General features: G+C 41.5%; 1 protein-coding gene across 1 annotated transcript in view; it reads left to right on the top strand.

Moving 5' to 3' along the window:
• The window catches only part of TAF4B (TATA-box binding protein associated factor 4b), a 69,893-nt gene that overhangs the window by 17,190 nt on the left and 24,817 nt on the right, over positions 1 to 27,886 (top strand). The window contains exons 4-12 of the mRNA XM_032181134.1: positions 2,610 to 2,777; positions 2,880 to 3,002; positions 5,093 to 5,182; positions 7,822 to 8,394; positions 13,151 to 13,286; positions 13,828 to 13,933; positions 18,897 to 19,066; positions 21,759 to 21,889; positions 27,479 to 27,604. Coding sequence (XP_032037025.1) covers positions 2,610 to 2,777; positions 2,880 to 3,002; positions 5,093 to 5,182; positions 7,822 to 8,394; positions 13,151 to 13,286; positions 13,828 to 13,933; positions 18,897 to 19,066; positions 21,759 to 21,889; positions 27,479 to 27,604 — 1,623 coding nt within the window. The remainder of the gene's footprint in view (positions 1 to 2,609; positions 2,778 to 2,879; positions 3,003 to 5,092; positions 5,183 to 7,821; positions 8,395 to 13,150; positions 13,287 to 13,827; positions 13,934 to 18,896; positions 19,067 to 21,758; positions 21,890 to 27,478; positions 27,605 to 27,886) is intronic.

The raw sequence follows: 27,886 nt of genomic DNA, 5'->3' as shown, positions 1-27,886 counted from the left end.
GGCAGGGTATTTTTGGCATTTTTTTTAATTATTTTTTTTGGCTGTAAAAACCTAAACACTTCTAATGAGTGTGGGGCTGGATTTGAGTAGCCAGAAGGATGACTCTAGGAAAAATGCACGCTGCTGTTTTGTTCATAACAGCTTCCTCTGAGCCTGCCTGTCTGTAGACTATTGCAAACCCCTCTGTACAAGTCTCTTTTACAATAAAGAGTAAATAGGTTCGTATGGATCCATACTGCTATCACAGGGCTGCTTCAGTCCTCATCCTGGGGCAGGTGAGATGAAAGAGGTCTGACAAGGGAGCCCATGTGGCAGGTTGCAGGAACTGCCTAGGGAAGGAAAGGAAGAACCCTTGGGCCTGGCTTCCTTGGCAGCTGTCTCATTCATCAGTCCTAAAAGAACTTGATAGTGTTAGGCTTGAGGGTTTTTGAGATAACAGAAGAGGAGTGTTGGTGTAGAGATACAATGTCATGACAAAAAGTGGGAGACGGTGGAGAGGAAAAAGTACTTGGCTTGATTGTGTCTCTTATCCTGTGCTGAATGTTACTTGGTACACTACCGCATGCAAAACTCTCTCCTTTTACTGACTGCAGGGTTATTCTTCTCATCCACAAAAGCATATGTTAGTCATCATTCCTGAGTGTTTGAGCTCAGAGGTTGGACAAAATACCTGTACTTCTTTTTAAAAAAATCTTTTTACCTTCTTCCCAGATGGGATAACAGAGTTGCAAAGTATCTAATTAGCATCATGCTGGGGCACTTTCATTTAGATGCAGAGCACTTCTCTTGAAATGACTTCAAAATATGCAGGATTAATGCCATTTTTTTGTGTGTGGTGACTGTTTCTCTGTTGCTCAAAGTGAGAATGAGAATTGTCAGCAGCGAGAAAGGTTGAGGGCAGATGACAGAAGTTAATTCCCATATATTCATCTTTCTGGGAAAAGGGTCCAGCAGACTTCCCGTTGTTCCCTCCCTCAGCTGATAAAATACTGTTCTGGTCTTGATGTGTAAACACACTGGAATTTGCAAGAGAGCAGCTCCAGCAAACCTCATGTTTTCGTTTTTTAAAAGCCCAAGGCATTGCAGCTTGACAGTTCTGTGCTCTGTCCCCTTCCGCCTTCCTCCCTCCCATCTGTTTGTGGGATTCTCGTGCCCAGTTTGCCTCCCTGTGGTCTTCGAGCTGTTGAGCCTCATCCTTGGAAGAGGCAGTGGTGGTGGCAAAGATCCTGCAGAGAGCTATTAAAGTGTTACCAACAGTGGGAGCCGAAGCTGGAAAGCTTTCTGGTAGCTGCCTGCTTCTTTCATGTCAAGCTGGCAGCAGCCTGGGGAGGTGTAGTGGGGGAGAAGGATCCACCCAGGAAAAAGAGCCTGACAGAAGTGCCAGTGTTTTGCTCTAGCTCTAAAGGTTGGCTCGCTAATTTTCCCTGTTCTGATGGGTTTAAAGACACTTTGATATTCTACATGAACTCTATCCAGTTCTGATTTGTTATTGTTTTATCTGTGACAGGGTAAGCTGGGCTGTTGCATTACCACCTTATGAGTAATGGGTGGAGGGAAAAAACTACGTACTTTCAGGCTTCAAATCTGAACTGGAATTTTTACTTGTTTCTGTTGGGTCAATCTATGGCTTTTTAGTTAACACATTAAAAAAAAAAAAAAAAAAAGCATATTTTTAATTTTCTTTAGAGACAAAATCTATTACTTGTACCATTATATCAGAAGAACAGTTCGTTTTTGTTTTTTTTTTTTTTAATGTATCTGAAATACTAATGCTCACGTTTAGTAAGTTTTCTTTGGCAGCTATTATTTTTCATCCTGCTTTGCAAAGGGTAATTGTAGTTCATTTTTTTTCTGTAAACCTTCACGACTCTTGTGCTGCTGGAGTGTCTGAATCTGTTGATAGATAAAGAGGTTTGAAAAAGACCTGAAAGTCCCATAAACGAGTTTTGAAAGGTTATGTGTCTGGGCTGATTTGAGAGAGATCCAAATCGGTGTCCACAAGGAAAAAGCAGGAACAACTTGGGTATTTCTGCTTGACTGGCTGCTTTCACTAGCACGTTCATCCTTCTAAAGTGGACAGAAGACATCTTTAACCTGGTGCATGCATGACAGGAAAATGTAAGGGGTATTGCAACTGAGAGAGGAGCTGCGGGGGAAAAAAGTGAGATAAATAATCACTTGAAGTCATATTTTATCTTCAGAGTAGTATAACTTGGCTTAGAATTAAATTGATTAGTCTTAAACTGTAGAAGCTTGACAAAGTGAAGGCTTAGTTAGGCCTAGGTTTCTTCAAGACAGCTTTACCTTTCTCTTTTCACTTGAAGTTGTAGGCAGTGACTTCGGACTGTGTGAGCCTCTGTCCTTCCCCATCACCCACTGACTCAAAAACAGAATGATGGCTGTGCTGGTTTTGTCACTTACTGCATTAAATAGAGCTTCTCAAAGGAAATGAATCAGAAGTTGTAAAAACAATCGGAAGACTTGCTCATTTATGTTTTAAATAGTAATCTCGAGTGTGGAGGAAAGATGCTACTTAGTATGCTAGCAGAATACAGTATGTGTTTGTCATATTAATCTTTGGTTTAAAAAGTGTTAATTTTTCTATTCAGCCAGCAGCTGCAACAGCTAGTGTTACTACAGTTACTGCTGTAAAGCCTTCGAGTACTGGAACACCTGTAAAACTTCCAGTTACAGGACCACCTGCACAATCCATCTCCCAGAAGGCAGTCTCTGTGAAAGCAGAGGGCACAACAGTAGCACAGACCAGCGCTTCTGCAGTAAGGAAAAAAAATTTAATTAAAAATTAACATTCTCTATATTCATCAGAGGTTGGAGAGCCAATGCAACACCTAACAGTCTTCTCTTTATTTCCGCGCTAGGAAATGTTAGAGAATGTGAAGAAATGCAAGAATTTCCTTGCTACGCTGATAAAATTGGCATCTAGTGGACCTCAAGCCCCTGAGATGGGGCAGAATGTGAAGAATCTGGTGCAAAATCTTTTGGTGAGACTTTTTTTTTTTTTAAAGCAGTGCCTGTCATTTGTATATTGTTTTTGACATTGCCTTGTAAACCTGTTCCTTTTCTTTCTGCTTTTTTCTTTTTAGCAGCTAAAGAGCTGGATTTATGGCAGAATACATCTGAGCCTCTTAAGTCTTACGTTATAACACTCATTTTAGCTGGATCCCATACTGTATTTTCTCCCTCGCACTCCCATTTCATTTCATGCACACAGGTATCTGATGACAGGAAGCATTGATATGTTTTACATAGCTTTTGGGTCTGAGCTGCTTTTTCACGCTAGTGTAGTTTTGGGTCCTCAGTGGCAAGGGTTTTACTCTGGAGGTTTTAGTACAGTACTGAGTCCATTTCACTTCTTCACTCCCAAGTTGCACGTTGGTGGTGAAGCTCCAGTGAAGCAAGCGTGAAATTATCTGTCGTTAGACAACAGGATGGAGAAAATAATGTGGTGGCTTGCCAATGTCTCTTTCCTTGCCTTGTGGTGTACCTCAGCACAGCTGGGTTTTCTTGGTAATAGTTTCTTCTGCCACTCCTGGTCTTGGCATTTGACCACTGCTGCAGTTTTGTTCCACTTTCGCAGAAGGCTGTGTGCAGCTAGAGGGGGACAGCTTTGTGTTACTAAAGGAATATTTTGGTCTGGAAAAGCAAGGTGTGAAAGAAGGATCCTTTCAGGGAACAGATTGTTTTAAGATGCGGGCTTGCAGAAATACTTGATTCCCCTTCTTCTATTGCCTGTGTGTCCCTGCTGGACTATACACCATGCTTCCATGGGAACATATGAGAATTAATCCTTCTTGTGCTTACAGTGCTTTTTTAAAAAGAACAGTAATTACCAGCCATTAATAAATTGTTTAACTGTGCATTTCTTTGCTTTTTTTACAGTATTTTTAAAATGCTGTTCTTCTGCCATTCAGTCTGTGTGTATGATGTAAATGCAAAATAAATTAATGTTTCATATGCATGAGGGAAACAAGTAAACACCAGCTGTGAAGCAAAGTGGTCCTTAAGGCTGCATTTCATGGAGTGGGTGTCAAGCACCTTATTTGCACTGAGATGTGGTGTACCAAATCATTGCCTTTGTGTCAGGGGGAACCTGTATCTGCAGCTCCCACTGAAAAGGAGAGCTGCCCAAAGTTCTCTTCTAAGAAATATCTGGTCCTTAAACCCCCTCCTCTCACCACGGAGCTCCTTGGAACAGCTGTCCTCAGGGGGGATAAGGTTGAAAGGCATAATTTTTCTGCTGATGGAGAGACTGGCACTAGGGTCCCTGTTCTTCATGTGTTTCTGTACCTTCCCGAAGAAGGTATGGTCTCACCTAGGAGGGTGAGAAGTGGCAGCAGTGTCTGGGGCTACCCACTCCTCAGCCCCACTGCTGTGGCACTGATGCAAGGGGGTCCCAGAAGGCTGCTGTGGCTTCCTAACCCTCTCGGGCCCCTGAAACAGGTGTTTGTGAAGGTTTTTGTTGAGCCCCACCAAGGAGACTGTGCTCTGTGAGCCAGAGGAGTGTTGCCCTGATGGCATGCAAAAGTGATGTTCTGATGTTTGGCTTCTCCCGCTTTAGAAAGAAGGCGTTAAGTATGCTGCTTTATTATGCTTTAGTGAGCATTAGACTGGAATTGTTTAACAAAAACAGCACTGAGTTGTCTTTTGTCTCCGATCTATTGAAATTTTGATCCTTATGCAGATAAACTACCTTTACGGCATAAAGTACTCTTGATGGATTTAAAATATTTCTGCATAAAAGAGATATTCAAAAGGATCAGTGTTACTTATAAATTTGTTTCTATCAGTTCACTTCAGTGAATGGGTGTTTGAACAGATATCCTTAAGTGTATTAACTGCCTGTAGTTGAACAAAGGAATTTAATTTTAAAATAGCGTATCTAAATTATAACATCATTCTATCCTAAAATGTGTTCTTTAAATATACAGGAGGAAAAAAGCATTTGAGAATACTGAAATTGAATAACACCGTGATAATGTAAACTTCCATGAATTGTTAATACACATATTGGGGGGAGGAAGGGAGATAGGTTCAGTTATAAATTACTGTTGTAATTATATTTCCCTCTTAGGAAGCAAAAATTGAACCAGAAGAATTTACAAAGAAGCTGTACATAGAGCTCAAGTCTTCTCCACAGCCGTATTTAGTTCCTTTTCTTAAGGTAAGTGTCTGATTGTGGATATATGGTATTTAATGGGGGGAAGGAGGACCCGAAAAGAGAGTTTTCAAGTAGTTGTTTGCTCAGATCAGTTGAGGAAATGGTGCTTAGCCTGACCCTGTCTGACTGCTGCTCTTGGAAGGATGGAGAGACTTTTGTGAGGGATTTCAGAAGAGTTAACTTCAGTTGTATTCTCATGTTGGAGCATAATTACTCTCCAGTAACTACTGGAGACAAGTCTTTTGGAAGCTGGTACATCTACCGTAGAGCAGCTACGCGAAGATGACCTTTTACTTCCTTAGCAAAACTGTAGCTGGTTTGAATTCTAATACAGAAGAGTGACAATAGAGGCTGTGCCCAGCTTATGCAGTACTTGACCTTAAAGAATTTGCATAATGCTCATATTCACTCATCTGCTGGCTTCTGTTTAACGGGAGGCGGGGTTAAAAACCACCCCTTTCCCCAGAAAATGTCCCACGGGACTCCTGCCACTTAAGAAGAGTAACCCGGGATAACTCCACGCTGTTCAAGCAAGTAATCATGAAAATAAGAAAGTGCTGTCTTTAATTTTTTCTTGAAAGCATGTTGTAGAATAGAATTTATTGGCAGTCAAAATAAAAATGAACATCTTTGTTATATAGCGACCGCCAAATCCCAGTGCAAACTTGGAAAACTTGGCTGTATTTGCTTAACTGCAATGCACACAGCGTTGTTAGACCTGATAGATCTGTACTTTCCTCTGACATTCATTAAAGGCACAGCAGAGAATCAAGGAAGAATGGTTACGTGGTAAAGCTGTGATAGAGGTTTTCCGGGCGTTTGCCCTCTTTCTTTGTATTTGACAGTCCACGTAACAATACATCTGATAATGCTGCTATTGCTTTAGATAGCTGGTGCTAATCCCTTCAAGTATGGGATGAATATTTCTGTTACAGTGACAGCCTTTAAATGCTTTGCTAGTAAGTTTGTCAGGAGACTAGGGTCTTCTCTGCAGGGCTTGAGATGTCAGTATTTGTTATATTTTCGAAAATGTAATTCCTGGTGTTTTTTAAAAGCCCCTGGAAAAAAAAAAAAGTAAAAAATAATAAAATAAAACCAATCTGCACTATTACAGCCTATTGCAGTTCAGAGTTTTCATGTTTCTTCCTAGAGCAGTCCGCGCAACAACCGCAGCACGGGCAGCTCTGTTACTTGTGGACGGTTTCATTCTGGCTGCAGGGTGACCAGGCTGTGCATGCAGGGTCAGCACAATGGGCAGAGCTTGTCTTCGAGCTCTGCTAGCTGCCAGGACAAGTTTGGCTTCAGAAGTTGTGAAAGTGCTCTACCTGGGTTCCTAAGTTGTCCCCCAACACGGAGAATTGGTAGGTTTGGTGCAAAGACCCTGAAGCAGCAATACATTTCTAGCTAGTAAAGTGGAGTTTTAGGGAGGATTCTCGGTGGAGTTGGCTCTTATCTCTTGCGCTTCAGGTTTTTGACAGAGCTGTTGCATGTTTTTGGTTTTGCCTGTTCCAATAACTTGGAAAAAAACACATTCTAAAAAAACAACAGAAAAATTGGAAAAAAAAAACACACTGTAAAGCCAACTTTATTTTCAAATCTGCTGGATGCTTTTGGTGAATAAACTGCATCAAGAGCATGAGGAAAGCTAAGCAGCCTTTTGAAAGAAAGGGAAGGTAACATTAAAGATAGAAGTGCCATGGCAAGTCCAGATGTACAAACGATTTGTTCACTCGATATATTAGCAAGTGAGATAACGTGTTCCTTTTCATATGAAGCCCAGAGCAACAGCACTATGCTGGAGGCTCTTACAGACTTCAAAAACTGTCAGGGGAAAAAAGTTTTGTGAGAATATACTGGTAGCTGCAGAAATGATTTCCCCTGGTTCTGAGCCATAACAGATTGCAAATAGTCAAGGAGGAAATCTGTAGAGGGCTTGAAGATTATTCTGTCCATTAACCTTCTCAAACATAGCTGTACTAAAAATGAGATGTTGCCAGATACTTTTACTAATGTTCTCCTGTTGCAGGGAACTTCTCCGGCTTAAGCTGTGCTGCTGCAGCGATTCAGACATTAGTAAAGTGGTATCCCCCCCTAGTGTAGGTACAGCTGTATTGGTGTACAAGTGCATGCGTCTTCAGAGCTTGTTTCTGATTTTATTGGATAATTTGTAGTTCTCTGTTGGAGGAGCTCAATGGAATAAACACAGCTGTTATGAGAGAGCAGTTTTGTCGGCAAAACAAAAAAAAAATTGAGATAGTAGCATAGTTAAGCTGGTCTTGCTCTGGTGCATAAGTTCCACGTTGAAACAATCTAAATGAAAGAACAAATTTTGGGGTAAATTTCCCTACAGATGGGGTTTGCTCCAGGGAGGGAAGACACGGTGACTGTTGATCTTTGCTCAGCCTGTGTTGGTGATTTGTAACTTAAACTTTCATCAGTTTAAGAGCACTTGTATTTGTGCTACCTGAATTGTCGCAGAACTTCTTGTCTGGAATGACCAGCTTATTGCCTCATGGAAAAAAAAAAAAAGAATTAAAAGCTGAGGAAGAAGGTTCAGTTGCTAATGTAAGATCTGGTATTGTGGGAGACTGTTCTGGTGCTACAGCCACTTTTTCTTCTTGTTTTTTCTTCTTGTCTTCTAGAAAAGCATGCTTGCCTTACGGCAGCTGATGCCAAATGCCCAAAGCTTTATCCAGCAGTGTATGCAGCAGCCAGCCCCAACCCAAGAAGCTGTTTCAACTTGTACCTCTGCACCAACTCCTGCAGCAGTGGCGGCCTCAGCTGTAGCAACAAATTCTCTTCCAGTTATAAAACCAGCGTCTGCCTCTGCAACTGTCGCAGCCTCTCCAGTCACAAAACCAGTCCTTCCCAGTGCCCCGGTGACAGCCTCTCTGCAGACTGTGAAGCCTGTTCCTGCCTCTGCAGTGGTGACAGCCTCTCTCCGTCCTGCAGCTTCAGTCCTCACCACGACGACAGTGACATCGGGGCTGACTGCTATCCAAACTGTGAAGCCGGTCTTCACCTCTGCTGTAGCAACATCCTCTCTCCAGCCTGTAAAGCCAGTGCTTGTCTCCGCGGTGGCGTCCTCAGCAGCAACCCCTCTCCAGCCTTTGAAACCAGTCATCGGCACCCCCATCAGTATTAAAATCTCCCAGCCAAACTCCATCGTCGCGCAGTCAGCGGGCGCTCAGCAGGTGGTAAAAGTGAAACAGTTGGTAAGATGAATTTCTCTCCTTCTCTGGAACTGGGCTTCTTTTGCTTTGACTCTTAACATTTTGTCAGGGTGATACCAATTTGCATCTTAGGTGTGTTTCTGTCATATGAAGCCCCCTGTCATGAGTTAACCAGTTACATTTGTGAGAGTTGTGAAGTGTTGCACGCTTGCCAAAGAGGTGAATCTAAAGCCACTCTGTAAGCTAGGTCTCTTGCAAGATGAGCTGACCACCATTCAACCAGCCTGACCATCCAGATAGAGACAGGAGGGAATGTGCATGGACTCCTGGTGCGTGTGCAGCTGGGCTCGGTTGGTATGAGAAGGAAAAGGCAGGAAATGCCTGTGTCAGAAACAAATTGATGATGGGATGCTTACGTTAATTACTGTTAGATGCCCTGTGAGGGCTGTGCCTCAGCTGGCCCCCAGGGGTTCCAGTTTCCTTACCTTCATAGATCCTGCACTGGATGCTTTGCAGGAATAGGTAGTGTGATGATCTGTAGTGATACGCTAACTGGAATGTATTAACAAGCTCGAGGAGAGCTCAGACCTCCAGATTTACTAAGACCTGTTAATTATGAAGTCATCAAAAAGTCAATTTTTTCTATCAGGCCTCATTAGCTAACAGATTTCAGAAGGAATAAATGCTGTATTAAAACAATACGCTCAGAAGCAACGCATTAACGTTCTTCTCTTGGCACAGGTTAATTTCTCACTGATGCTAGTGTTAAATGCCAGCAAGCTGTGGATCACCAGCATACCCAGCAGAGCACCACTGTAAAATAAGTTAGGTTTGGTTTATGGGTGTTTGAGGTACTGAGCAGTGTGCTGTGTCTACTGCATGTAGTGCTCTCAGGACTATCAGGAGAGCTATCTCCTTTGGCAGATGATTCTTCTTGAATAGGACTTCCTTGTAAAGATTTGTTCCTTCCAACAAAGGGAAAATGTGAGACTTCCTCTGAAGCTAGACTTACTTTCCACAGCTATTGTATTGTGTGTATTTCCATTAGTAGTTTATTTGTATACTTGATTTAACAGTATTCAGACCAACCAGTGTTCCACATTTTTCCTTTTTTTTTTTTTTTTTTTTTCAAAGCACATAAGGTGGATGTAGTACAAGAATGTCTTCTAAGTGAAGAGCTTATTCTGCCAGCTTTTCACCTTTTCAGACTTTTTTAAAACAAAGAAAGCACCGAACTATATGGGGAGATTTCTTTTTATGAGTGGGTTTGTTGTTGTATTTTGGTTTGTTTTTTTAAACAACTGCTGTTGCGTATGTACTAAAACTTTGGTAGTAGTTGCTACAGCCAAATTGGAAAAAGAGTTGCTACCCTTGTTGCCTTCAAGGACTGTATCTGAATTTCTAGCCAGAAGAAAATGAGGGCTGCTTAGGTTGTACAAGAGCTGGAGAGAGGTTTGTTGGCTCCACAGCAAGCCTTGTAATCCAGGGGAAAGACTGACCATCTGTACAAATAGATGAGGAAGCTTAACTCTATGCTGTGGAGTCAAGATGCTTCTTGAATAGCATTTTGGTGAGCTCAAGAAGTGACTTCTGCCTCCTCCAGTACGGCAGCGTGGCAGCCCAATGCTTTTCTTTACTGTGTGTTACAAACATTGACCTGCATACAAAGCATGTTTTATCCTCATTTGGGTGGATCCCAGGCATAGTGATTATAATTCTTGCTCTTCAGAGCTGCTGTTTAATTTTGGTCTTGGATGTAGTCGCGGGACGGAGCTGACCACTGGCGGCTCAGCCATATCAGGAGCTCGGTGTTTGTTCAGGCAGCCTGTTAGCAAGTTGGTAGGAGAGGCTGCATCTTCTAGGGCTTCCCCCATGACTTTCCTTTTAAAAGCACAGAGGGCCTGTCCGCTCCCACACGGAAACAAAGCAGGACCTCACCTCCCTAAATAGGAGGGTGCTGCTGCCAGCTGAAAGGAAGCACACGCCAGCTGTGCAAATCTGTCCGTACAGTGCTGCCAGCAATTTTTTTTCCCTTTCCAGCCCTCGGGGTTGTCTGATGCCACACGCTCCCTCTGCATGCCCGTTCCTAATTTGTCTCTTGTGCTTGAGGAGTGGAAAGGAAGCATCTTCTGTGCTTTCATGTGCTAGCTCCATCTGTGATGCTTAAGAATGCAACACTGCAGCGGTCTTGGATGAAAAATGTGATGGGAGAGATGCTGCATGTGACCCATTTCTTTTCATGACACGGTTATTGGGATTCTGGGTCTGTGTGGTGGGCACTGAGGGGTCTGTTTTGGGTTGTGAGCATTGCTCGTGGCTTCTCTGGCAGCTGCATGTTCTGCAGGGTGCCCCCCGTGTGATTTTATTAACACGGACTCCTTTAAGGGCATTGACTTCCAAAGAAGTTTCACCTTAGAAATAAAGCGTGTCTTGCCATAGTAAAGCATAATAAAATTAAATATTATATTACTAGCCCCTGTCTCTGATGGTGATAATGCTGCTACGAAACTAGAGCTTTGCTAAGCATGAAGACCATGAGGAAAAAGCCTGCGCTTTGTCCTGGGTGCATGCTTTTGCTCCCAGGGCTTCCTTCATAAAGCGGTGTCGCTTCTGGTGCACGCTGATACTTTAACACCTCGCAGCTGATCTCCGAGCTTTGCTTTATGAAGGTACAACACATTCGTGCTATTCAACGCCTCCACCAGGCAGCTGCCTTTCATGCTGTCAGCTGGACGTTGCACTGCGCTTTTTTTGCTCAAGTGTTGCTGCTTTTTATGCTGATGTCTTTATGAACTTACTCAAGGGGGTTGAAGCAACAGTCCCTCTTCTTTCTTCTTCAGGTTAGCAGCAAGAAGTAATAGAAACTAATGCTCATAGATACTGTTTTTGTAATACTTTTTGGGGGCATTAGGTCCCTGTTGAAATTGCTAGCACCATGCCCTTTGCCAGTACCAGGGATGTCCAGCTTTTGTAAGTCTAGCAGCTAGAATGGCAAAGAGAAAATCAGCTTTACTGCCAGCCCTTCCTTTCTGCTCCTGGTTGATCTAGTGTCCTCCGTGACTTGATGTATTTCCCAGCCTCCACCTAGGCTATTGACTTTACATTGCCTATCTCTTGTTCTTTTGTCTGCCACTCAGTGCTCTCCAATGCTTACGTTTCCTCCTGTGCTGTTTCAGTTTTTTGTATGCTGAAGATGAAGCCTCATTCTCACTGGCAGTAGGGAGGATCTCTAGGTGCATGCCAGCATGGATGCTGGCAGATCCTGTGAGTAGTTTGTCCAAGCTGCTTGGTGGTTCAGTACTTACCCGAACGTACAAACTGTGCTCCCCACGTTGTTCATGGACTTCCAGCCTGTGGAAGCTGGATCTTTCAGAAAGATCAAGTTGTGTCTTTGGTTAAAACCCCAGTAGAAGCAAATGTTAGTGCCTGTACTCGTTTGTGATGAAGTGCTGTATGTGTGAGACCTGACCCTGTCCCCTATCAGTGCCTGTATTCCTGTGGTTCTTCCATCTGCCTGCAAACTCGGAGAGATGGATCTTGTGTGTGCTTGTTTTTCTTCCCTTCAAGAGTTGTCTGTTCTTTGTCTGGTTTTCGAACACCACCTTCAGCTCGGCTGTTCTGCATTACCACCGCGATGCCAAGCCATCATGCTGTGAGCAGTAATAACTGGGGGGGCGTATTCTGACTTCCTGAAGTTAGACTAAAAGACTTTAGAGAAGAAGTTTCCTCAACCATTTAAACTCATTGTATTGGCTTTTTTTGCCCCTAACCAGCTGGGATTCAATCTGGAGATGTTGATAAATTTTGTGCGTTTGGTAAAAAGTCTTTTGACTCCTTGTAATCAAGAATTTTGCAAAGGATGTATCAGAAGCTGCAGTCCATATTCTGCTTTTCCAAGGAGGCTTAGAGCATGAAGCTTTTGGGAATACTGCATTTTTATTCCTTCCATGCATTTTAATGGCTGCTCCTGAAGAGGAAGAATCAGTACTTATAGGCTGTGCCTATAGGTCTGTTGTGATGACACCCTGCTGGCTGGTGTTGTTTCTCTCAACAACCTCTTTAAACAAAACTATCGACCCTCTTCCTTTTCACCCTTCAGCAGTGTACCACTTTTTGTGTAGAGGCTCTACGCAGTGTAGGTGCTGCTGGTTAGCACTTGGTGTGCCCTCCGACTGACTGGTATGCTCAGTGTACTGTTGTTTAGCACTTTGAAGCTCAGCATCTCAATTTACGATTGACCTTGCAGCTCCACGAATGCATTAGGAACTTCGTAGGGTGGATTCCTCATGACAGGAAAAGAATTTATTGCAAGACTTTTAGCTGTGTCTTTTTTTTTATTATTATTTTATTTTTCTTTAAACTAGATGTATGTGATACCTACCCTTTTGAACTCGTTGGCAGGCAGACACAATATTCAATTGGCAGTCTGTTAAACGAGGCCTAGAGAGGAAAGTCTCTTAGTGTAACAGATCGTGTGGTATTCAGTGAAAATTTTCTGGTATAGCTATAAATAGAGAGTAGGGGTGAAATGTCTCTTAAAGCTTGCTGAATGAGCTGGAGCTTTAAGCTCACCACCAGTTGCTAAGATTTTGTTTCTCGTCACTAAAGTCAAAAGCAGTGATGGTTGATTTTTTTTTTTTTTTTTTTTTTTTTTTTGAGCATGCTGTTTGTTATAAACTGAAAGCTAGACATGCATGCCTGCCCTGCAGCACTTCTGGCTGAATGAACATGTTGATACTATTTACTTCTCTGTATATTTAGCTCTTCTCACTCTTGATATTGGATATTCCACTTGCAGGTAGTCCAACAACCGTCAGGAGCCATTGTAAAGCAAGTATCCACACTCCCACAGCCCTCAACGCTGACTCTCCAGACATCTGCTGAGAAGAGGATGCCGCTGAATACGCTTGTTCAAACCAACAAATTTCCTGCAGGTATGGTGGTACCTTTATTATGGGGGTGCAGAAATAAGTACAGACTCTTGGTAGATTGTAGGAAGGTGGCTGTCTGTCGAGAGAAACATTTCTGTATTAATTTTACTTAGATTGTGATTTACTGGTGTACAGATGAGTAGCTCAGCGCCATGGCTGCCTCCATTGCCTGTTAAGAACATGTCGCTCCGTAGTATTGTTACTTTTTAAAATACTGTGGTATTTTAATGTACTATTGCTCCTTGCAATAAACTTTCTTTGAACTGTCGTGCTTTTGAGCATCACTTCATCAGACTTTACTTTTTCCTTCAAAAGCCAGTTCTCAATAAAGCCTTCTGCTGATCAGCACAGAGGGTGTTGGAGAGTGTAGGAGTTTGGGCTATACAGAACATGTAGAACGTAGTACTCTAGAGTGTCTGGTTTTCAAATGGACCTAATTAGTTGTTACTGAGTCTGCAGTAGCCTTTGTTAGACGTATGAACTGATTAAACAGTTGCCTGAGCATTTTGCGTTCCATTATGGCGTGCTCTTTGTTTTGTTCTAGGTTCCATCCTGAAACAAGTTACCCTGCCAGGAAATAAAATTCTGTCGCTTCAAGCATCTCCTGTTCAGAAAACTAAAATAAAGGAGAATGGAACAACATCCTTCAGGTAAAAATGAACAATATAGTTTACTGTTGGAAGGAACAAAAGAAACAGACAGCACATGTAGAGGTGGGAACAGAGCCCAGATGAAAGCAGCTTTCTCTAGAGACTTACAATTGATGTATAATATGAATTGGCAAGGGGGACCTAAAAACTATGACCTCATAGCAGATCTTAATTACTCTTATTATAGGAAAACTGTCCTGATGAGTTAGGGTTTTCATCATGTGATTTTACACAAATGTAATTCCACAAACAGTGTGCATCGGTATGTATCAGTTCCTCACTTGTGGAGGAGGCATATTGATCTTGATCCTGTGAATACTATTAACTAATATAAAGTTACCTTGTATTAAAAGCTTTCCACAGGATTGAATCAGATACAACTTCTGCTTTTAACAGACAGCCAGATAGCATTGAGCTGTAATTTGGGCTGGCTAGTAACCTGTTTAAAGCTGTGTGCTGTATTACAATATCTTTATTAGTTCTTTGTACAAGCTCATTTCTGTATGTAGAGGTGAAAGTCTTTGACTACATCTCTAATTATGGCTTCTGGCATATTCTCTAGACCTTCAGATTAGAAGAACACTGGAAGCTTTTAGTTCTGATAACTGATTCACTTTTCAAAAGAAGTGATTTTTGTAGCTCTAAAATCTAATGTTAGGACAGAAGTGTAAACTGTCGTGAGGATGCATTACTGGTCTTAAGACCTTAAGGCAGACTTGAAGTTAGTCTTGCAGGGATAAAAGCAGTTATTATACCTGTTTCTTGTTGACCAATTGACTTCTCTCTTGAAAGCTGCAGCTTGGTGTGGACAGATACAGACACCTGTTGTTATTTATAGTAACATACAGTTCATACAAAATACTTAAAGCATTGGTAGTCAGAAATTGAAAGAAAAAGATGTTAAAGCAATTGCTCTGTTTAGCTCCCTCAAGCTCTTATGAAATAAACTTCAGAATATAAGTTGGGATGTAATTTTGTGTAGTGATGTTTGGGGAAAAAAACAACACATCCCTCAAAAACAAAACAAAACAAAAACAACAACAAAAAAAAACACAAACCAAGCTTTACTTTACAAATATCATCATTAAAAAAAAAATAAAAAAATAACAAAAACCTCGCTAGAAACAAGATTTTTCTGTGCTCTTCCGATCAGAATGTATCAACTGTCTTGGATTAAAAAGTTTGAATTAAGCTTATTTCTTCAATTTACCAAGTTTGTAGGGAGTTATTTAGGAAAAACTCTGCTTCTCCAGTATGAACCAAAATAGATTTCTCTTCCTACTTTTGGACTAGGAATTTTGAAGTCTCTCAAGTCCATGATAATTCAGATGTGAAATCTCTAGCTTACCTAACGTTTTTCTATAAGTCTCTAGTCTCTGAAGAACTTCTCTTTGTATACATCCCTGATGCTTCCACAGCCCAGTGTGACCAAAGAGGTCTAGCTCCACGTAGTGTTGTTCTGGCCTGGGCAATAGACATTCCCCAGTAAACTGTGAAGTGTTTTGCTTTCTTCTATCCCAACTTTTAATATTCTCATCACAGCTATTCTTTGTGACCCATGATCCATCAACTAGCTGATCATGTATGAGGCAGAGAACACCATGGCTCCCTTTCAGGTTTTGTGATGGGATTTGTTATGGGCAGAGAGCATGTCTTCATACCTGATGTGATTTTGTGTCCGTGTACAACTGTGGCCTCTCACTGCAGTGTAATGTCAATCCTGAATCCCTTTGCCATTGTGTGCCTAATTTAGGTTAGGATTTGAGAGTATAATACTTGCCAAACTCTACTTAATAAGCTGCAATTTGATCTTGTTTTTGCTCTTTAATGTTTTGTGTTGTTGTTGCTAGAGAAAGGGATGGAGGGGGGGAAAGATGATTTTCTTGTTCCAGTGAAAAGGAATCCTCCCAAAAATGGGAAAGTAACATAAGTTTGTGCATTGCTGGCACTTGGTTGTCCTATGGCATGCATTGTAAAGGGCGGTCTGCTGTAAAAGCATCGAGAGTTTTTATAAATGGCTTTACATACCTAAAAGTAAAGTGTATGCCAGAGCACCCTGGAAAAAATAAGACACATATTTGCATCTTAGAACACTTACGTATAATACTTAATACTTTTATTTTCAAAAGTGCATTTAGTCTGGGAGGTGCCAGAAATCACAACTACTGGGCAAGCCAGGAGTGAGGCAGCGGTGGAGAACATCTGGGCAGCTGTGCCTCCTGCCCTGTGGTGCTTGGGAGCAGAGCTCTGGTGGCTCTTGCTCTGCTGGAATTGTTCTGTCCCGTGTCATTGTTTGTGACAATGCACAGAGTTTTGGGTTAAAGATACCTATGTAGTTTTATCATTTCTACAATTAAAACGTATTAAATAGATAGGTTGAGAAGAAAACATGTGCATTGTTCCAACACCAGAGGGTGCCACAGACTCGCTTTTCAGCCACTACAACCAAATTCGTAGATGCGAGGTGCGTCTGCATTGCTTGAGCTGCTTTTTCCAGTTGAATATTCAATTTGCATGTCAAATCTGACTCTGTACAGGGTAGCATAGAGAACTGTGTGCTGTTTTCCCCTTTGTACTGACAACTTCAATTGCTGGAGGCTTGTAACAGCTAGGAGAGTGTTTCTTGTTGGTTTCTGGGTGTGATAGGAATGTGCAAAAAGTATTAATGGATGTAGTGCAGAAGAGGGACTTCGTGGAGAGTTTGAAAATGAAAGCACGTCAGTATCCAGCCAAAATACAGGGAATATTTTTAATGTATCACTTTAATAGAATGATTTTAATAACTTACTCTAAATATGTAATGTGATACTTACAATGATTGAGGTTTGTTCAAATAGCATGGACAAAATAATAGTAAAGAGTGCAAACTTCACAGGTCCTTTGAAAGTTATGTTAATCTGTAGTAAGCACTACCATTAAGAACATTTAGGGGTAGGTTCTTTGGGTTAAATAAAATAAGTGCAGCAGTGTTTACCGTTGTGCAAATTAATCTGTCATAAAGGCTAGTGACTTGGTGACTTAATGCAATCTTATGTCCAGCAGTGAAGAAGTTGGAATTGGTCTTCAAAACCAGTACAGGCAAAAACGTGCTTACCTGTAAGTTCTTATGTGTGCACTCACAAGAGAGACTGTGGTTGGAAAGATAAAAGAAAATAGTCACTCGATAAAGGATAAATGTAGAGAACTGAAGCTGATAGAGTACGACTGTACTCTTGGAATAGTTGAATTGCTAGTTTTGAAGGGTTAAATGGTGGGAAAATCTTCTGACAGTGGTGACTTTAAGTTGTAAGGGTGATCATACAGCTGTTCTGACAATGCTGGGACTTAGTGCTTTCCTTAAAGTGATAAATCTGGGGCACAAGCACAGTCAGGAAGCTATGTCTAGTTAGACGTAATGAACGAAGCCAGTTTGAGAATCCGTTGGGTCTCCTTTTCCCCTAAACAAATTATATAGAAGCTGCCTGCTATGAGAGTACACAAATGAAAGGCAGGAGGGGTAGGGAACACCTGGATTCCTTTCCTAGCCAGACTCCTGTTCAGAATGTTATGGGAGAAGTCTTTACACCAAGGAAACCTACTGAAGTCTGAAGGAGAAAATCCATTTATAGCTTAAAGGAAAAACACACACACACACAAAGACACAGTGCTTTCTTGTGTCTTTTGAGCATCTCTCAAGCCCAAGCCATCTTCTGATAACTTTAGCTTCTTAATGCCAGTCAGGAAACAGCCTCCAAGAGATCCCATTTAACCTGAGAATGGGAAGTTTCTGACCTGCCCCTTGTTCAAGAGTTACTTAGGCCATACAGTGACTTCTGTAGTTGAACCTTGCCAGAGAGCACATTTCCAAATACTTTTTTTTTTTATTCCAGATCAAAATACTTTCAGATTGAGTGCTTCCACTTGTCTGTACTAATACTGCAGACCTCTATTATGGATCGGTCCTAAACCCTTGAGGCCAACATTAGGACCTTTGTCACTTCATGAAGCAAAAAGGCTTTCTCTTGGTGATCTAAGCTTTTCTGAAAATAACTGTTTCATTGTAAAATTCCTCCAAAAACTTCCCATACAAGATTTATTAAGTATTCTAACAAAATTTGCTTAACACGAGCTTTGCAATGGTGGTAGCTGGCTGTTACTGCTAGTACAAGCTATGCCAGACTTGGATTTTTATTTTGAGCATGTAGTCCAAAGCTGCTGCAACAGAATCCAGGTAACGAAGGAATGTTGAGAATTAGACCTCTGCTGCTGTTCTGCAGAAGCACAGCATCTTCCCTGCTCTGTGCAGAAGTATTGTACAACACAACCAATTCAAAGAGCAAGGTCTGGGTTGGTTGTAGTGTACAGACAAGAAGTATTTGTTGTATTTTTAAGGGAACTCACCGACAGAATAGTTAACCACGTTTCTGTTAATATGCTTCTGTGATAAGCTTCAGTTGATAGGATAGGCATTGTTAGAAAATGGAGTTGTTCATAGTTTCATGAGGCGATATTCAACTTTGTTCTACACTTGGTGCTGCCCAGTGAATTGGATTTCTAGAACAGCTCTCAGTTTACTTGTGACATTAACTTTGTGACTCCAGCAGTAACTTTGACTTTGCTTTCTGAATACTATTGCTGATAAATTCCACTGCTAGAAGATCAGTGGTGGAGGGGAAGCTTGTGGGGCTTTTTAACCCAGGTTTACCTCAGCTCGTTGTTTCCAAGATTGTTCAAAATTTGACTTTCTTCTACATAACTTTCGTACCTAGCAACTGAGGCATTGATCAAGCTAATGTTTGAGCTACGTGAGAGAATTGTGAAAGCTTTATAGGAGTCTTCTTTCCCTGTCCACTCCCATACCAAAAATGTATTGTGTAGAGAGCCTCCAAAATATGTGAACATGGCTGTTTGTTGATAGAAGAGGTTTTGTCTTTATATGCATTCTGAATGAAACATAAAACATTCTTGTTTTTCTCTTTGGTAGAGATGAAGATGACATAAATGATGTGACTTCTATGGCTGGGGTCAACCTGAGTGAGGAGAGCGAGTGCATTCTGGCAACAAATTCTGAACTGATTGGTACAGTGATCCGCTCTTGTGCAGATGAACCTTTTCTCTCTTCAGAAGCACTTCAGAAGAAGATCTTGAACATTGGTGAGAACAAAGCACGTGTAACTAACGTGTGTGTGGAGATAATGTTGTATTCTTGCATCCTTTATCAGCCAACCTCTGATCTTTGAAGAAGGAGCTGGAACTCCAAGATCCGCTATCTCCATTCAAATTTCTACCAAACTATACGGAGTTTTTACTTCCCCTCTAATCAAGAAATACACTTTTTTTTTTTTTTTTTTTTACATGGAAGTAGTCTGAAGCCCAATAGAGGAAAAAGAAGCTGGTGCCACTTCTACATGTAAGAATTCGATGAAGTGAGCAACTTGACTACTTTTACGTTTACTGGAACACACAAAAAAATAAGAGATGTTAATTTCAAACACTAAAGTGTGCTTTTCTGTTCTCGCAGCTCCTGATTGGATATATTAAATTCGCTTTTTTAACAGCTTTTGCATTCCGCAGCCTTTTTGGGTATATGTACTCTCTTGCCCAATGTTGCACATCCTGCACATGTGGCTAGAAAGAAATTTCATACTGCCAATATGCACAGGGCAGACTTCTGTTAATGACTCCCTCTGCGGAAGAATCTTTCATTGATTTTATACAAAAGAGATGTTAAAGGTATCTGTCTGTATCAGTGAATAGTATCAGTGAATACTACTGTGGGATGAATGTTGAATGCCTGAGCCTAAAATGTAATAGGAAGGTGTTGGTTTTTTTTTTTTTTTGTATAGGTTGCTTCAGCCATTAGTTTCTGAGCAAAACTGTAACCCGTGCTTGGCAAGGTGTGTTATGTCTGAGCAGGGAGTGTGCATTGGTGCAGCATCACGTTGCCATCTCCTGCAAACTGGATGGATGTTGCTCAATCCTTTGCTAATGTTCACTGCTTGGTACAGTGTCACACTGCAACAGTGGGCTCACAGCTGAGCATTCAAGAAAGCCCGCTGTTCATGTGTGCAGCCCTAATTCTGTTGCAGTGGTCTAATCACACGGTCACAAAGTCCTCCTGTTTCTACATGCAGCTTGTTTCTAGTCCAAGGAAAGCAGCTAGCTTGTGAGGAGTATGTAACCTGCTCCCTCTGTACACCCCACGCTAGTTAGCCTGGTTGATGTGCCATCTGGGCTGCGCAGGGCATGGTTCAGTGGGGTCGGTGCCCCCTCACCAGTTGAAAGGGGAAAAAGACATCTTGGACCTGGTCCTTAGAAGCTTTTTTCAAAGTTTGATGGATGGTTAACCAGTCATCTATGGGAGGCAGGTATAAGGAAATAATGGATCTCTTAAAAAGTGGAAGGAGAATAACTGAAGGAGAATAACTTCTAGAATAACTGTTTTGTGGTGTTTGGACAGTTTATTTAAAGATAGGAAATACAGGCAGAGCTCTTTGAAGGCTTGCATGATAGCTGTTCCACATTTATGACATGAACTATTATTATTGAAAGAATGTTTTGATAGGAAGGAAACGAATGCTGTCTGGGAGTGCACCAATTTAGAAAACAAATGCTTCTGGTCTTGAATGGAGAGCCCTCTTCTGTTCAGGAATTGCATGTGGAAGGGTGGTCTTGAGGTTTGGGGAGGCTTAATTTTGCTTTTAAGTTGATGTTTCAGGTATCCTGATTGTCTAGTGGTGAATTACAGAGGAAGCGTTGAAAGGTGCTTGAGCAAAATGCGCTTTGCATTCAGCTAAAGTGCAGCCTAATATTTACCAGCCGAGATCAAACAGTGAGAACGTTTTGATTTTATCTGGAAAAACATTGTAGATTTTCCCTGTCTGGTGAGATTGCTGTGCCAACTAAAAATGTGTAATAAAGGCAAATGAAATAGGTGATTAGTTTTTTACAGTGTGCTGTTTATCCATTCTGAACACTTCACTGGGCAATAAATACCAAAATGGATTTTGAATGCACGCTATGTACTGCATCATAAAGTCTTACAGCCACTGTAAATGCAGTGAGGGGCAAGGAAAAGAGCTTTTGATGGGTGCTACTTATAAAGTGGGTGAAACAGCCTCCTGCCTTGCCCATAAGGGAGAAGTCAGCACTGTCCAGGTGTCCTGGTGGAGCCACGTTGAGTGACCGACCACGTCAAGCACAGGAGCACTTCTCCATCAGCAGTCTGCAGGAAGGTTGCAGAGTGGCAGCCAGGGAGTGGGTTGGAGGCGATGGCATGATGACCCCGATGGGATCAGATCCCTTATTTTCCAAGTTGCCAGCTTGGGTCAGTCTGCCATGTGCCGCTTGGTCGAGGTAGGCGAGAGGAGGGCTGAGTCTTGCACGCCCAGAGAGCGCTGCGAAAAATATCCCTATTCATTGAATAAATGTCATGAGTTGTTAACAAGCACGGTGTCAAGCAGGGCAAAATGTAATTCTCTATTTTTTTTAATTACTGAAATTAACAGAATATGGCACTAATTTCTACAGCTACCACTTCTCCCCATCCCCGAACATGAAGCTTGATTTGTGTTCTTATTAACTTTGTCCTATAAATGACCTTGCAAGGAGAGTGATTCTAGAGGCTAAGTGAAACAATGTCTATATTTTCTGAAGCTCCAGGCTAAGTTTTATTAATGTAATGTCTAAGATCTTTGAAGTTGTGACTTTACCAGGAAAATCATAATCTCCAAACCTTTATTCATAATGGGTATGACTTCCAGGGGGAACAGAATACCTGCTGTGCTAATTATTTCAATTATCAGCTACTACTAAAACACGTAATGGATTTTCTCTGCTTCCACAGGTAAAAGGCATGACATTATGGAACTTAACTCTGATGTTGTGAACTTGATCTCCCATGCTACACAGGAGAGATTACGAGGGCTCCTAGAAAAACTAACTGTAATTGCTCAGCACAGAGTATCAACCCACAAGGTAAAAGGAAATCATTAAGCAAGTTTTGCACCAAAGTTTTCCTGCTTTACAGCCTTGAAGCTAAACCTCTTCCAAGCATAGGTACATCACACGCAATATGTGCATTTCCAGTATCTACCAAAGGCTGATTTTTGTTTTAACTGTTTATAGCCTCTAACTATGCCTTACGCTTTCTATTCGACTTGTTGGATAAGCGCTCTTTAAAACCCACCGTAAGAGTAAATGCATTTTTCTTGTTCCGTAGAGGTGGTGGTTGTCATATAAAATCTCCCTTACATGGTAACGTTAAATTGGTAACCTCCAGTGTAAGTTGGTAAACACCAACAAAGCTGTTGGTGGTGGTTGGGTTGTTCCAGGGGCTTGTATTTGTTTTATGCATGTCCTGTGGGTGGAACTGCAGTATTGTCTCCATTAAAGGCCTTGAGAAACTGAATCGAGCAGTTTATTTTTATAGTGCTTCATGTGAATGGTGAAGGCAGAGACCCTTTTGATCGTAGTCTCCAGATTTTTAGTCCCACCAATGCTGTTTACCTCCCTCCCTGTGGTATTAGCTCCACTCAGTATAAGCTAGATCAGGTGCTAGTGAGCCAGGTTTCCTTAAGATGTTTGTATGGTACAAATGGGAAACACTAACTTAACAGTGGCCAAAGAAGTGCATCAAAGCCTTTTTTTTTGTCTACCTAAATTAATATGAATCTTTTTTTCATTAACAAACTGTATTAGGAAAAGAAAAGTTATAAATCAGTCAACTTTGAATTTTTGTGATGTTTAATAGGAACTTTGCTCTTGTTATATTAAAGTATAAACAACTGATGGGGTGGGAGTTATTTTTGAACAGAATGCTTTTTATAGGCTTCTAAACAGAGGAGAAGCAATATTAAAGGGCAGGAACTATTTAGAAACTTTGAAGTATTTATAGTGATGTCTAGAGCAGCTGGAGTATGCTGTTCTTTGCCAGAAGAGTTCAAAAAAATGCAGAAGTGTACAATTTCTATGAGAAGTCTTTAGAAATCTGCGTGTTCTGCGTTGTCTGTGAAGCGGGATATCTGTTGAAGTTTGTGAACAGAAATGAGGTAGAAGCTGAAGTCTTAAGGGACTGGTAGGACTTAATGTCTTGCAAACACCAGAGGTGGCAAGGGGGTGTTTTGGGACAGTGGGCTTGATATGGCTACAGCTAACTTTCCTCATTGAACTAAAATGATGGGAAATCTGATAGGTTTTGGTCTGATTGAGTTGCCAGAAGCCAAGATAAGATAGTAAGGCTGCAATACACTTATTTGCTTTTCCTTTCCTCAAAAAGAGAGAGAGGAAAAGGCTGTACTGGACATACTAATCTTAGAGACACGGGTACCCTCATTTGGCAGGAAGATGTATTACACTGCAGGGGAGTGCTCTAGAAGATGACATGGGTGAACATTCCCACATGAATAATATTGCAAAGCATGCCAACAGGTTTTTGGAAACCTGCCTTCAAGAACAGAACACTTCAGGTTTTTAGCCCCCTGCTACGTATCTGTGTGTTCCTGTATTCCATCTCCCACAGTGTTTGCTGCTGCTCTTTTGCCACGTGGCAGGTACCATTGTGTGATGTGGACTCATGTTTTGGAGAATTATCCAGAGACCTTCCAAGAGGATTGGTTAGTTGCCCTGCAAGGCTTTTCGTGGGGCTGCCTTCATTACAAAAAGATAGCAGTATGGCAAGTGTTGTGCAACTGAGGTAACTATTGTAAAGGTAGGAGTTGGTGTAAGCAGCCAGTAATTCATAGGCTGTTACTCAGGAAACTTTTCCCAGTTTGTTCAGCTGTTGCCTAGAAGCTTCCATCTGGTGGCTGGCCCTTCAGAGAGAGTGGACAGGGTAAAAGCTTTATGTCATAGCTTGCTGCTACGTACACTTTTTCACTTTTGCCCTTTTTCACTATAAATAAATACATATGTGCACACATGTATGTGTGTAATTAGAAGTTACTATATTAATTAGGGTAGAATTGTTACAATGGCCTTTCTATCCCAAGCAGTGAACAGCCTTGCAAATTGCTGTGAGCTGCTGCCTGTGCTGCAGCTCCTAGTTGCAGTGCCTGTATAGAGGCCAGGTAAGACCATGAAGATGATCAGCTAGCTGGTTCAGCTGCTCCTCTCCTATAATCTGGAGACTTGGGACATCATGTGATAGTAAAGACCTGAATTAGCCATGACAATTACACAGTACAGTGATTAAAAACATGCTTATTGTGGTTGAATTCAGCAGAGCATGAGATGACTGTTATATGCTCCTGTACTTGGGGGCTTCAGCTCCTGTCTTTGAGCATCCTGTGCTGCGTTGTCAACAGGGCTCAAAGACCATGTTTTCCTAGTGTGCAGTAGCAGTAAAACAAGGCAACCCTGCACTGTACTGTCAGTACTGGCAATATGACGTGGCAGCTCCATTGGCATAAGGAATAAACTGTAGTATAGCTTAGGGGCAAATGCTCCTAGATGTGAAAGCCAACAGCCTTCCCTTTCTTCTCGTCCTCCCCTTGTCCTCCTGCCTGCTCTCTTCCCAAAGCCATCAAACTGTAGAGTGCAGAAGTAACTCATCGGAGATAAAGAGACTTCTGTTCTGAACTTGGTTCAGGAACTGCTTGTAGAAAGCCAAGGCTGTGTAGGTTCCCATGTAATAGCTTCGCCTCTGTACCATCTGGTGTCCACGCTCTGTCCTCAGCAAGGCTTTTCAGCACAACTGAAGTTGTTGAGCTCCTGTAGGAGAACTGTTCTGTATGGGATTCTTCCAATTTCTTTCCAGGTGGACTGAAGTAGAGTGTGATTCTCACACCTGTTATTTTTTCTGTGCCCCATGGCATACAGTATATTCTTGGTGCTAAACTGCCCATGCCTTAGATTTTCAGATTCATTGTCAAGTACATGACAATCTAGGAAGGAACCTGCAAATCATGGACACGGCATAGAGCTTCTTTTTGAAAATGTTGCCAGGTCTTCTCACTGAAGACATACCTGGGAACATTTTGCCTCAATGCTGCGTGTTTCAAATACGTGCAAAGCTAAGGTACAAATTCTGGGACAAGTTGGCAGCACTTTAAAGCACATCTGTGGAGAAGTCTCAAATATATTCATTTCTCTTGAAGAAAAAGGTGTGGAGGAATTAATTTTGTAAGTCTGTACAGATGCACTGATGTGCTGTTGTATGAAAGGAGTAACTTGTTGCAGGACAGCGGGAAAACTTTCACTTATGGTCAACTCCAGATTAAATTTAGCTCTGTTAAAGTAAAAGCAACTTCTAAAGTGTCAGATATGCAAGCTCAGCTTTGGCATGTACAAATCTAACCATGCTTAGTGTTAGGGTTACCTGCATTACCTATCACTAACTGTAACTCTGGTTTTCGTGGCGGTTGTGCTGTTGTATCTGGGAACCATCTGGCCTTACATGAAGAAATTTAAGCTGTTACATGAACAAAAACTGAATGCAGCTTGCTTCCTCGTAATCATAATGGTAATGGGTTATGCACAGGCGCACAACACAGTACTTTCTGTCTGAGCAATTACGGTGCTAAAAGATCAGTGAGAGCAAGTTAGCTGGGTAGGTAGGACAAAACATAACTGCAGATGTTCTTAGGAGACTTGAAATCAGGTATCTTAAACACCTGTATTTCCTGAGTGGAAATAGTGTAAAGAATGCTCGTATCTTTTGTCCCATACAGGTTGGGGACAAGAAGCCTTGGAGTGCTTCTGTTTGGGCAACTTGCTTTGCTAATTAGCATAGGGTCTTTGATTTGATGTTAAAAACTTAATTACCTAACTCTGAGTTTCAGTATTCTAGAGAAGCACTTTTAAACTTTGAAAAATAATCTTCTGGTAATACAGCTTTCTTCTTTGTCCCATTAAAAGTGTTGCAGCATGGTGGTGCATTATAAACTACTCCTCCAAAACAAATTGTACTGGTGTGCTGAGGCTGACTCACGAAGTAATGTATGTTTTGTGGGGAGCAGTAAAAAGTCAAGAGCAGTAACAAAAGAGGGGGCAAAAGGCTTGTCAGACTTCTGCAGAACCACAGACTCTTCTTGGGAAGGACAAAGTCTCCTTAGTTGCAACACATGGTGTGGTCTGAGCCACAATTGGTGATACGTGACAATGTGGTGGCTCACTGAAAAGACCAAACTTCATACAAGAAGAGGGATTGATTTCATGCTTTGGCTGCGTTGTGAGAATTCAGCTTGGGAAACAGCAGTACCCCACAACAGGACTTTTACTTTCCTTCCAGCTTCTAAAAAATATGTGACTGGTGTGGGAACAAGAGTTCGAGTATGCTGTGTTTGAAAACTAAATGTTTGGAATGGAATTCATTGATAGTTCATATATGTAAAATATATTCTTGCCTAAAATGTGATTGTAAAATGTGTTGTGCTTGTTCCAGAATAATTGCATGTCAGGGCTGTTGCATTGAAGTGTGAGACTGGGATAATGTAGAAGGAAAAAGGGTTGCTTGAAAATGTGCAGTGTGTTTGGCTGGTAAAAGCCTAAAGGTAAATTTCTTAGGAAGAGAGAAGTTGACGAAGTAACAGAGGCAGAAGAGTGATGTGCATTTGAAAGAGTGGTTCAGCTAGGTGGCACAGATGTGCCTCTTCTGGAACGGACTCCTTGTCTTGTCTGGTGCTGTTTGACTAATTTATGGCTTCAGTGGCCTGTCTGGAAGAGCAGAAGCACTAAAAGCTAGGTTTTCACTGCCAGCTGACACCACTTGAGAACTTTCCTTTTGCCATTGTAGTTCCTATCTAGGCAAACTAAGGTTACACTTCACTCAGACTTTCCAGAGAGGGCGATGATGATCAGAAAATCAAACTACTGATGGCTGCTTTTTTCAATCTAAACTAAAATGACTGCAGGCTTGCTTCAGTGCATGCATGTTCAGCTAGTGCTGGAACCAGTTGCTAGTATTCTCTGGCCCAGCTTTGGACAGTGTTGGACCAGATGACTTCCACAGGTTACCTTCCAAAATAAACCACTCTGACTTGAGAACGTACACTGATGCAGAATAGTGTATTCCTGAAGCTACAGTAAACCATATGTAATTAATCACCTCACTTTACTTACCCCAAGATTCATCACCACTAGTTCTGTTCCCCACCAGGTGAGGCTTATTTCAAATTCAGGATTAAATGTCAGAAACTTTTAATTTTTAATCTTTTTTTTCTCCTTAAAGGAGAAAGGATATGATGGTCTGCTTTCTTTTTCTCCTCCTAATAACCCATCAAGAACACAATCTTGTATATATGTTTACTGCGTATGAAAATGCTATTTATAATAGCCTTTTAGTAAAGACTAAAATTCTAATATTGTTGTTATAATCAATCGACAGTAGAACTAGATCTTGATAACGGCACTTGTTCCATAACCTCTTACTAGTCATGGATCCAAAGAAGCATGGATTTGTGGGGAGGACATATGTGAATGGCTACTTGCCACCTGAAATCTTCCTAGAACAGCCTAAATTTTTAGGCTTTGAAAAAAGAATATTCTTCTTTTCAGGCTGTTTCCATTTGTTATCTCTAGTAGTGTATAAAAGAAATCTGATTGTCCATAACAACATTCTCTTTCCAGGGGAGCGATAAGTATATCGTATCTAGTGATACCAGAGCACAGCTGAGATTTCTCGAAAAGCTTGATCACCTAGAAAAACAGAGAAAGGATGAAGAAGAACGTGAGATGTTACTACGAGCAGCCAAGGTAAGAACATCATTCCTTGCTTTCCAAGGAAGTAGTGTTGTCCTTCAGACTGGTGAACATCCGTAGGCTTCTCCAGTTTCTGCTTTAGATACAATAACCAGTAACCTTATAACTGGAGAAATTTAATGGTTAGGACAGCTTGGGCTGTGCAGAAAAGGATTTTAGCTTTTTACCTTCTAAAGATCACAGGACTTCTTTTAGATAAGCGGTAGGGGAAGATCTCGATCTTCTTTTAAGATTATTCCTACTGGACAAAATGAAGTAAGTACTTACATAGCCATA

The sequence above is a fragment of the Aythya fuligula genome, chromosome 2 (assembly GCF_009819795.1).
Source record: "Aythya fuligula isolate bAytFul2 chromosome 2, bAytFul2.pri, whole genome shotgun sequence".
NCBI lineage: Eukaryota > Metazoa > Chordata > Aves > Anseriformes > Anatidae > Aythya > Aythya fuligula.
The sequence above is the reverse complement of the archived record's forward strand: the minus strand, read 5'-3'. Positions and strand labels throughout refer to the sequence as shown.